This window comes from Bos indicus x Bos taurus, chromosome 10, assembly GCF_003369695.1.
Source record: "Bos indicus x Bos taurus breed Angus x Brahman F1 hybrid chromosome 10, Bos_hybrid_MaternalHap_v2.0, whole genome shotgun sequence".
In the NCBI taxonomy this organism is placed as follows: domain Eukaryota; kingdom Metazoa; phylum Chordata; class Mammalia; order Artiodactyla; family Bovidae; genus Bos; species Bos indicus x Bos taurus.
The window spans coordinates 15,400,821-15,412,230 of NC_040085.1; the positions used below are offsets into that span (position 1 = coordinate 15,400,821).

At 51.1% G+C, this 11,410-nt stretch overlaps 1 protein-coding gene across 7 annotated transcripts in view; it reads left to right on the top strand.

The window, feature by feature from the left end:
* The window catches only part of ACIN1 (apoptotic chromatin condensation inducer 1), a 38,460-nt gene extending 27,494 nt beyond the window's left edge, over nt 1–10,966 (top strand). For 3 of the 7 annotated variants that reach the window (XM_027553290.1, XM_027553294.1, XM_027553295.1), the window contains 11 exons: nt 1,975–2,116; nt 5,571–5,613; nt 6,471–6,604; nt 6,701–6,853; nt 7,379–7,520; nt 7,832–7,977; nt 8,231–8,338; nt 8,477–8,584; nt 8,796–9,120; nt 9,230–9,330; nt 10,030–10,966. In XM_027553290.1, coding sequence (XP_027409091.1) covers nt 1,975–2,116; nt 5,571–5,613; nt 6,471–6,604; nt 6,701–6,853; nt 7,379–7,520; nt 7,832–7,977; nt 8,231–8,338; nt 8,477–8,584; nt 8,796–9,120; nt 9,230–9,330; nt 10,030–10,356 — 1,729 coding nt within the window. In that variant the 3' untranslated portion in view covers nt 10,357–10,966. The other 4 variants (XM_027553296.1, XM_027553297.1, XM_027553291.1 and 1 more) reach the window with 4 other exon arrangements.
* The last annotated feature ends 444 nt before the right edge of the window (nt 10,967–11,410 follow it).

Here is an 11,410-nt window from a genome sequence, read left to right on the forward strand (position 1 = left end):
GGGCCCTCCCCCATCCGCACACACGGGCTGCTGGGTAAGTGGCAAGATGGCTCCCCTGCATGTCTCCGGCTGATCGCCACCGCTCCGCCAGTACAATAGAGCCAGCCACTACCAGCAGCCTGGCCCTCCTCCTCCTCCTCCTCCAGAGAGACCAATCCAGCCGAATTCGGGGTTTGCCGTGAGGACTTAACGCTTATCTCTTAAAATCCAGATCTATTTTAGCCTCCCCTCACCACCACCACCTCTCCTTCCATTTACCATTTTTTGGATCCCTAGTTGCTGCATCTCGATTTTCTCTCTCTGGATCGGGTGGCCGGGGAGGAGGTGGTGGGATCTTGGGACAAGGAAGGTGTTTTGTTTTGTTTTTTTAAATTTTTTAGGATTTTTTTGTTTGGTTTTTGTTATTTCTTCCATTCCAGAAAGGGATAAACAGCACTTCCAGGGGGAGAAAAAAAATCATGTTATCAGAAAGCAAAGAAGGGTGAGAGCTTCACATTTCCATGTATCCTTTTTCCCTACCGCTCTAGCCCCCCTCATCTCCCTTCTCTTTCCCATGGCTTTCATTCCGTCTTTGGTTTTGGTTTGTTTTCAGTCATTCTGCTTTCCCCCTTTGTCCTTCCTGCCTGATTTCTAATTGGCCTCACTTGCCCTCTCTGTGTGGGAAATAGGTATTTTTTGGATGAGCCTTTTCTTTAGATTCAGGCAGTTGAATCTCGTGTTTCTGTGGGAGCCTATAAGCTGGGGGCACAGTTCCGATTTTCTCTCCCCCCCCCCCCCCACCCTTCCCGTGCATCCCTCCCATGCTCTGGGGAGGCTGTTCTGACCTCTGAGTGTCAGGCAGCCTGTCGAGAATGCCGAATTTTCGGTGCTGGTTATCAGCCTGTGGAGGCTTGGCTTCCCCTCTCTTGAGACTTAGAGAGGGGACCCTGTTCATCTTGATTTGTTCCCCGCCCTCCCCTCCCCACCTCGGTGTTTGGGTGGTAGTGGGGGTGAGATTAGAGATACAAGTTAGGGATGAAGACAGAAAAAAGAAGTTGGGAAGCTAGTTTATCTGAAGTGAACTCTGAGATTCATTGCCTGCAGTGGGACTCTACTTGTGTGATTCGGAGGGGTGGGGGAGTGGGTTCAGTGTTGTGGAGGGGCACCGGCGGGTGGGATGCGTGGTGTGGGGGAGGGTGTGTCCTGACTGGGAGGCCTGCTCTCTTTATCTCTTGGAAGTTGGAATAAGGGAGTGGGAGAAACTGGGCGAAAGCTGAATGTAAGAACAATTCCTACACCTCTGAGCAGGTAAAAGTGGCCTGGTTCTTCTCTGAGCTTTCATACTTTGGCAGTGTTAATTTTTCCTTTTGGATTAGAGTCCTTGAAGCTTGAACCCTCACCAGCCCTACTCTCCCTACAGCCCGCACCCCACCATTTCTCCATTCCTGGTGTCTCCAGATCTGTAGGTCATTAGGCTTTTACCCTAAGCAGTTGATTAAACAACAAGGTTGGGGTCATTTGCCACAGCCTTGGCTGCTCTTTCTCATCTTTTTAGGACTTGGGCTTCCCTTAGTTTCTCATGCAGTTTGGTTAAATAAGAGTGCCCGTGACCATGGGCTGGGGAGGCCCTGGGGTTGTGGGCAAATAACAGTCACTTTTGAGGGACTTTTCAGAGAGGGATGTTTCTCCTCTTCATATAAGAAGAGTACTCTGGTGAACTACCTAAGAGCATTGGAGTCCTGACCTTACACATCACAGCTTTATCCCATCTGGGCAGTGGGAGGACGTGGTTGGTGTGATCTGTGCTCTTTCCCCTAGGGAAAAGGTTGTCTGCATTTCCTGTGGGGGCAAGGTCTCTAGTTTGATCTGAAAAGCAGCCCTCCCAATCCCACCCAAGTATTGAGGCATGGAGGTTTCCTTGACCCAAAACCTAACATCTTGTTCTCTCTTCCCCTTGGTTCTTTCCTGCCCCCCAACCTATCCCCATACTGACAGTGAGGAGAAGGAGGAAGTGACCATGGACACAAGTGAAAACAGACCTGAAAATGAGGTTCCAGAGCCCCCCATGCCTATTGCAGACCAAGTCAGCAATGATGATCGCCCAGAGGGCAATGCTGAGGATGAGGAGAAGAAAGAGGTAAATATCCAAGCCACCTACTGGGGTGGGTGGGCAGGAGTGGATGTAGGGGAAAGAGTAGAACACTCCAGTGATCCCTCTTCCACAGTGGGATAGTTTAAAAAAGGGACTAGGCAAAGATTTGGATCAGGACAGGGCCAAGGGAGAATTCGCTGGTTTAGCCAGGGAGACCCCGTGTGATGGGACAGGGCTCCTTCATCCCCCTTTCCTTGTTGGGGAAGTAGTGCAGTTGGGGAAGTTTGTTACCACCCAGAAAGTCAGTTAATGGCCCTTTATCCAAGACCCAGGTTTAGCTTTCCCTGCTGCCTTCTCTAGCTTCTCCCTGTGGTAGCCCCCTAGCTTTCCCTCCTTTTTAAAAGCATGTTGGGGCTCAGCGCCATCTAGTGGGCTTTGGTGGATCTCCGCTGAGCACCATGCTGAGGAATTTTTGTTGCTGATCTGCCCCCAAGTGGTCTTGTTGCAAGATGAAGCTACTTAGAAGCCAGCTCCTGGGGTGATCCCAGAGGCCCCTTGGCTATTTTTGTGACGCCTCAACTTACTTTTTGGGCATATATGTTATCTTGTGTCCTGCACCCAATTCAGGGGGCTCCTCCCATCAGAGCCAGCGAAGTCTTCTTGGCTCTTAAAGTAATTAGAGAAAGAATTAGCTGGGTTTGGGACGAGAGTAACAGGGTGGGAGGGACTGTTGTGTGTGTAGCCTTTCTTTGGTGTGTGTTGCGGGGGTGGGGGCCGGTGAAAGTGATTTGATGTGCAGAATATTATTTATTACAAGGTCCTTCTTCCCCGTAAAACTTTGTCCAAGTACCTCATGTACGGTAATCCGCCCGTAAAATATAACCCTGCCCAACTGGCCAATCGCTGATGCCGCCTCTTCCTCTGGACCCAACCGCTGCTACTGAGCTGCCCAGTCAGAGCCGAGTCTGCTATCCAGGTGTCTTGGCCAGAGGGGGGCATGTGTATGGGATCCTGTGATGGGCCCCCTTTTGCCTCCCTGCCTTGGCTTACATCAGGGGGCCAAGAAGAGCACTGTTCTGGAGAGACTTGTATTAAGAAAGCAAAAAGCATTTGGAAAGGGGTGGACTTGCATCATCTCCCTCTTTGGGACACCCCAAGAAGAGCTTGTGTCAGTGCTGGGGCGCCTGCCCACACACCCTTGCCCTTTTGAGGACTGTGGGTTGCCTTGTTTGCTGCAGACTGTTGGGATCCCCAACTAGGGCACCAAGACCTCCTAAAGAGTCAATGTTTGTGATCACAGTGCCAGCTGTAAAATACCAAGTGGGGCTCTCGGCTTAAGCTGTGACGACTAGGAACCCTGCAGAGAAGTCTAGGGTCTGAGCCCAGGGATTTAATGCTGATGACAGCCCAGCCATGTATCATCATTTGCTCATCAGATGGACTTTCCTTTGGTCCCTGTTGTCCATGGTGAAGGGCAGCATGTTGGTTGCTCCAACTTCTCCTCCATCCCTGGAGGCAGGGGCTCATCCATCCACCTGACTGGAACCACTGTCTCAGCTGGAGTCCCTGAGGAGATGCCACACACCACTCAGAAGAAAAGTATTCTGACCTTGCTGCTGAATGTGTGCCAGGTCCTGGGGCTATCCACCTACTACCCCCAGGCTGCCTTCAACAGAGGCTTCATGAACCCACTCGGTGAGAGGACCCCCTCCCCAGTTACAGGCAGAGGAGAAAGGGACTCTGAAGTCATCACCTGGATTCCAAGCACTGGGTGGTGGTGTTGCTGCAGCTTGCCACTGGTGGACATAGGGTCCTGCCTGCCTCTCACGATAAAAGGCCAGGACCATTCCTGCTACTCACAGGCCATCTCATCAGGGACTACAGGATGATGCCCCTGCAGGGCCAGAACTGATGTCTCTGCCCCTGTTCCCCCGGTACCCCTCGCTGAGCCTGGCCACCGCCAGTGAACTGTCTTGACATCATGGAAACTGGGCAGCGTCCCCCCACACGTTTCCCTCCCGCCCCCGTGCGCCCCTGGGAGGACTCTGGCAGTGCCGTGCCGACCACCACGCCGTGCGCCCACCTTTTTTGCCAACCCAACCCCCCACCAATTGCACAGCGCCTAGCAGGGAGGGCTCATTCTGATTGGACCGGCGGTTGACTAGATACAGTACACAGTGAGGTGCGATTGGCTGAACTGAAGATCCCAGGTGTGAGATGGTACCTGGAACATTTGTCATATTCCTAGTTTATTTTCCTCTTTATTTTCTTCTTTCTCCTCTTTTTTTAATCTTTTATTTTGATTTTTTTTCTTTATCTTTATTCTGATTTCTTTATTGGATTTATTTATTTGGTTCATGTTCTACCTGTTTTAATTAAGACTTTTTTTTTTTCTCACTAACTTACCCATCAAGAGCGGCCTGGCTAGGGGTCAGGCTGGCCCTTAAAGGAGACCAAGGAGACTTGGTTAGACAACACAAACGGGGCTGGGGGGCGGATGGGGGAAAGGGATTTCATCCAGAGGGCTCCTGCCCTACCCTTTAGAAGGGTGGTAGGTCTTAGTTTTTCCAGAAATAAGCACTTAAATCTGAAAATGCTCTATTCCCCTTTTTGCTCTCTCTTCCTCTTTTTGCTCTGTCCACAGTCTTCAACTGAGTGTTTGGGGGCAGAAACTTGCTGAAAAGCAAGTTGGAAAGTTTCTGGTCATTGATAGAGCCCCTAAGGCATAAGCCCTGTTTGGAGACAACGTAGTAGGGCTCTGCTAGAGCTTAGTACAGTGGTCAGAAAGTCTGAAACTCTTCCTGGGTACTGTCTGCCCTTCATAAAATCTTGTCTTTACCAAAGACACCTTTATATTCTTTGTGCCGGCACTTGGCTTGAGAGGCTCCTCTCCAGTGAGGCTGGTGCCGCCCTTTTCCACAGTGCGGCAGTGACCCAGGCAGCTCTAAGTCTGCTGTCCAAGCTGCTCGGATCTGCTGTCAGTGGATGCAGGCTGGGCACTGAGTGGAGGAGGGTTATACTGTCACAGTTGCCATCCCAAAGTTGGTTTTCCTTGTTTACTCATATTTTGCTCCAGTTAGCAAGGAAGACCTTAGAAGGACTAAATAACTCAGTTTTGGGCATAGCTTGTTGGGTTGGCATCCTCTCCATCCATAGAGACCAGTGGAAGAGGGCATGACCAATGCTTTTAAAGGGCTGGGAGGTTATTGAAATTCTTCTTCCAGCTTATTTCTGGTTAAGCTAATACATAGGTGTGGTATGGACTAGATGACTTTTCCCTGCTGTGATGTTTGGTTTTATTTTTTTCTCTAACTTGCATTGATTCTGCTTCGTTTTTGCCGTTTGCCGCTTCTGTTTTGGTCTCTGTCTGTCTCTGTGTCTCTATCTCTCTGTGTCTTTGGAACCTATGCTGAGACTGCCCCATCTAACCTCCTTTCCACCTCTCTGTGGGGTGTGTCTCTTTCTCTTTTTTCCCCCCACCCCTTTCTTCTCTATACAGAGCTTGCTGCCCAAATCATTCAAGAGGAAGATCTCCGTTGTCTGTAAGTCTAGCCCCAAATCCCTGATACAGGTCCAGAGTACCGTAAAACTCAGAGTTCATAGAGAAATAGACTCCCATTCTCTCTCAGTGGCATTCTTGGGTCACCCCTTGCCATCCCAGCAGCTCCACCCAGCAAATCTATGGCATAGTTAAGGCTCCAGTTTATAATTCAGAACTTCATAAACAATTCTTGTCATTTTTCCCCCATTTCTTTCTTAACCCTAATGAGATACACTGTGAAGTGTCTCACCATTACTTATCTATAGTCCTGCTTTTTTCAGGAGTAGGTTTGAGGGATTCCTATAAAATGCTTACCAGTTTATGCCTTATTATAAGAGCACATCTGAGAAAACGAGAGTTCCCACACCTCAAACAGTAACAACTTGAGCATTTTTCAGTGAGGAACTCTTTAAGTTGACAAAAGTGTAATATTTAATAGATCTTTATGACTTAAATATCAATCTATTAGTGTGAATATTAACCTAAAGCATAACCAGGTCATGTCATGATCTAAAACTAACTTGAATTTTATTTTCATACAGTCTTTTCTCATTCCCATGTCATCCTCAGTATGTCTTCCCCAGTGCTTTAGGGTTTTCTACCAGTAAAAGTTTAAATGCTCACCAGCCTAGTTACTTCTCCCTTTTTGCCTTCAGAGATCAGTAGTTTTAATCTTTCAGGAAGTGGCTCCAGGCCTTCTGTTTACTCTGAAACACGATTTCCCCAGTCCCCAAAAGTGATATCTTTAAGTTAACCTTTTACTAAAATTCCAGTTGAAGGCTACCTGTGGGTATTGTGGTGTGAACCAGCAGAGAGCCTGGGACCATCTAACTGTGGGGTCCTGTTTCTTGGGGACAGCAGCTACCAAGGGGGTGCCGGCTGGAAACAGTGACACAGAGGGGGGCCAGCCTAGTCGGAAGCGGCGTTGGGGAGCCAGCACAGCCACCACCCAGAAGAAACCCTCCATCAGTATCACCACTGAATCACTCAAGGTGAGGTGGGAGGGGCCGGGGAAGGGAGGACGAGACACATGCGGTGGGAGTAGACATGGGCCCAGTGTAACGGGGTGGGGGGTATCTGTGTCCCAGAGCCTCATCCCCGACATCAAACCCCTGGCGGGGCAGGAGGCTGTTGTGGATCTTCATGCTGACGACTCCCGAATCTCTGAGGATGAGACAGAGCGTAATGGTGATGATGGGACCCATGACAAGGGGCTGAAAATATGCCGGACTGTCACTCAGGTAAGGCTCCTGTGCCCCACTTTGGGGGAGGGGGGCCTGAATGCAAAGTGAGCAGCTAAGTAGGGAGCTAAGGTGGAGCTCTAGAAGGGAAATCTGTCTGTGCACAGGGTTGGCTTAATTGACCTTTGTATGGGTCAGGAGAATACAAAATCTAACCTGTTGCCTGTAACGAAGTTCTGTTAGAACAGTTATACCAGTTCATTTACTTTCTCTATGGCTGTTTATGTGCTATAATATCAAGAATTGGGTAGTTGGAACTGTATGGCTCACAAATTCTATAATGTTTACTGTCTTGCTCTATACAGAAAAAATTTGCCAATTTCTGCCTTAGTTTTCCTCATGGACGAGTTAAGGTATTACCAATCCCAGGACCTGGCGGAGGTGAACCTAATAATGAAATCTCCCCCACTAGTGGAAAGAACACTTCAGGCTGACTACCACCATCTCGCCCCAAGAAACCAGAGGCAGAAAAGAACATGCCAGTTTGGTGTTTAAGAATCCCTCTGTTAATCTGATACCTTACAGGTGGTACCTGCCGAGGGCCAGGAGAATGGGCAGAGGGAAGAGGAGGAAGAAGAGAAGGAGCCTGAAGCAGAAGCCCCTGTGCCTCCCCAGGTCTCAGTAGAGGTGGCCTTGCCCCCCCCTGTGGAACATGAAGTCAAGAAAGGTGGGTGCAGCACTGAGTGAAGCATGTGGCTCCCTGAGTTCCCAGAGCACCTGGTTTGGACCTCTTACAGCATCGAATGCCTTCTGCCTTGTGTTGTAGTATTTTACACATCTGTCTTGTCGTCGTCTTGTTACCAAGCTACTTGAGGGCTAGGTTTGAATCCGTTTAATCTTTGCGGCTCCATAATGAGGTGATCAGCCTGGACTGTACCTTGCACAGTGCAGGTGCTCAGCACATTTAGATGGAAGAGTGACTGCTGGTAGGGAATATAAAAGTCCTGCTGAAAACGATTCATGTGCTCTATTTGATAGTGACTTTAGGAGATACCTTAACTCGACGTTCCATTAGCCAGCAGAAGTCAGGAGTTTCCATTACGATTGATGACCCAGTCCGGACTGCTCAGGTGCCCTCCCCACCCCGGGGCAAGATCAGTAACATCGTCCACATCTCCAATTTGGTAAGTCATCGTTTCCAACAGTGCAGCTTGATGTAGAGTCAGAGCTGTGGACTTGTGTTTCTTAGGTTCACCTCCTACATCTGCTGGTTACTCACTCATTGACTATGAGTGAGTTACTTAACCTCACAACCTGTCTCATCTGAAAAATGAGAAAAAAGTATCACCTTGCAGGGTTGTCTCGAGTTTGTAGAGAGCCTGACCTGAGCATCTTCTTGTCTTCTTTGAGACCCTGAAGTTTCATTCTCGTTGGCAGGTTCGTCCCTTCACTTTAGGCCAACTGAAGGAGTTGTTGGGACGTACAGGAACTCTGGTAGAAGAGGCTTTTTGGATTGACAAGATCAAATCTCACTGCTTTGTAACGGTGAGGGGAAGAAGCCGGTTCTCTAGGTTGTGCCCTGTATCTCCTTTTGTGACCAACGTGGGCAGGTTTGAGGCCTTATGGCAAGTGGGAGGGAGGGAAGGCCCGTTGTGACCTTCTGCCTCTCCCTTCCTCCGTCAGTACTCAACAGTAGAGGAAGCAGTTGCCACCCGCACAGCTCTCCATGGGGTCAAATGGCCCCAGTCCAACCCCAAATTCCTTTGTGCTGACTATGCTGAGCAAGATGAGGTAAGAAACCAAGGGAGAGGAAAGAGGGGAGGGGCAGGGGAGGCCGCCATCTGCGAGACTCCAGCTGAGACCCTGGCGAAACCCTTGGTCTCTGAGGGTCCTCCTCCCTCCACTTCGGTTCCCTGAGTTGAGCCGTGAGTCTGTTCGCCAGCGCCTGGGCTCCTTCAGTGGGGTGATGTTGTCTCCACCCTTGTTACTCCTCTGCCCGCAGCTGGACTATCACCGAGGCCTCTTGGTGGACCGTCCCTCTGAAACTAAGACAGAGGAGCAGGGGATGCCACGGCCACTGCACCCCCCGCCCCCACCCCCAGCCCAGCCACCACAGCACCCCAGAGCAGAGCAGCGGGAGCAGGAGCGGGCGGTACGGGAGCAGTGGGCAGAACGGGAACGGGAAATGGAGCGGCGGGAGCGGACTCGATCTGAGCGCGAATGGGATCGGGACAAAGTTCGAGAAGGGCCCCGATCCCGATCCCGGTCCCGTGATCGCCGCCGGAAGGAACGCGCAAAGTCTAAAGAAAAGAAGAGTGAGAAGAAAGGTACTTAGCTGCGGGGGCACAGTACCCACCTGTAAGTGGGAAAGGGACCCAGATGGGATGGGCCACAGGGTCACGTGTGTCAAGTCTGAACCACTTCCTTCCACCTCAGAGAAAGCTCAGGAGGAACCACCTGCCAAGCTGCTGGATGACCTTTTCCGCAAGACCAAGGCAGCTCCCTGCATCTATTGGCTCCCACTGACTGACAGCCAGGTGAGTGGCTGCCTTCCCGCCCTGCTCAGAAATTCATCAGGCTAGGGGGCACGGAGGGCAGAGTCATGTGACTGCGGGAGCGAATAGGCCTAGGTATCCTATCGGCTTAGGATAATAAGGCAGAAGAAGCTAAGCATCATGGAAAGAGGCAGTTTCAAGACCCAGTTGATTGTATGATAGAGAAGCCAGACCCCAAAAGGTAGAAGGTAGACATGGAGATTGGAACTTTGTGTGTGTATCCAAACTGGCTGTGCCAGCCACACTTCTTGGAAGTTGATTTTAGTTAGCTGAAAAATTTGTGTTTTATAAACTCAGCCATTTTTCTGCTTTTTCCTTTCTAGGGATTTTAGCTTTTTTAATGGGGCTTTTTTCTTAATGGGCCTTTTGGGAATTTTAGGCTTATGCTACTCCACTGAAGAAAATAGAGAATTTTTTCACCTCTAAGTAGCTTGGGAAATACAACAGGCCAGGCATGGATGGTGCTGCTACCTGTCATGGCTGTAACAGGTGAAAACTGGGAGGGCTTGGGGCTCTGAGACAAGGACAGGTGTGACTGCTGGGCCCTCCCCCTTCCTGCGTAATAGCAAGGCGGATGGTGATCCTGAGCTAGGTGTGCAGGGTCCAGGAGCAGGGGGACCAGGTGGGACTGGTGTGAACGGGTTTGAGATGCTTGTTCTCTGCCTTCCCTGCCTGCTACAGATTGTTCAGAAGGAGGCAGAGCGGGCTGAACGGGCCAAGGAGCGGGAGAAGCGGCGAAAGGAGCAAGAAGAAGAAGAGCAGAAGGAGAGGGAGAAGGAGGCAGAGCGGGAACGGACCCGGCAGCTGGAGCGAGAGAAGCGGCGAGAACACAGCCGAGAGAGGGACAGGGAGAGAGAGAGGGACCGGGAGCGGGACAGGGGGGATCGAGATCGGGAGCGGGACAGGGAGCGGGAACGAGGCAGGGAGAGGGACCGCAGAGACACCAAGCGCCACAGCAGGAGCCGGAGCAGGAGCACACCTGTGCGGGACCGGGGCGGGCGCCGCTAGCTAGCCGGGAAAACACTAGGGAGAGCTGCAGGTGTGAGCCACCCTCCCCCAGGGTGGGTTCAAGGCCACAGAGGGATAGGTACAATCTCCACCACCCTGGAACCAGGGTCGTTCACACCATTTGCCCAGTGCTGAAGTCTGGCTGCCACCTGTCCCCAAATACCAAATGGAGCAGTGGCCACCTTCCCACCCCTATCCCCCCTCCATAATGTATCTCGGGACTCAGCCCTTTCCTCTCATTTCCAGTGAAGTCTGTGAGAGGGAAGAGCTAAGTTAGGGAGGGAGGTATTGGCTGAGAAGTGGGGAACAGCCAGGAGCCCCAAACCTCCCTTGTTTTTTCCTCCATCCTGCTCACCACCTCTGGTACTCGAACCCCCCTTTTGGGAACAGCCGGGGCCAGGACTGGGTCACCTATGAGCTGAATCAGCATCTCCTCCTGAGTCCCAGGGCCCCTGCAGTTCCCAGTCTCTTCTGTCCTGCAGACCTTGCCTCCTGCCCACCGGTTCCACTTTATATCCACCTTTTCCTTTTGTTCAATTTTTATTTTTATTTTTTTTATTATTAAATGATGTGGTCTATGGAAAATAATAAAAATCTGACTTAGTTTTAACTAGTGTGTGATTGAGTGGCTTTCCTTGGCCAGGGCCTGGGTGAGAGCCAAATTGAAGTGGAGGCTGTCTCCTGTAAGTGCAGCCAGCATTACCTGCATTCCATACACTAGGCTGCTGCTTCCCGGAGAGGGGACTCCCCACCCTCCCTCCATCCCTGCCTCGGCTCTGACCACACCACAGCTGTGCGGCTTTCCCTCCCCGCAGTGAGGAAGACCCCCTGGGAAGATGACGGGCCTGTCCTGTTGCTAGAGGCAGTTGGTCACCTGCTCACCACCTTCAAGGTCTTCCCATAACTGCCACTAGGGGGCGGCAGCAGCTCGCTCAGTAGGCTTCTGTAAACGAGCTTCCCCAAAAGGCTCCGTGCCCTCCCGCGGATGTCTTACCTCGGTCCCTGACCTGTTCCCTGGGCCCAGCCCGCGGACTCCCTGGACCGGTCAGCCGTG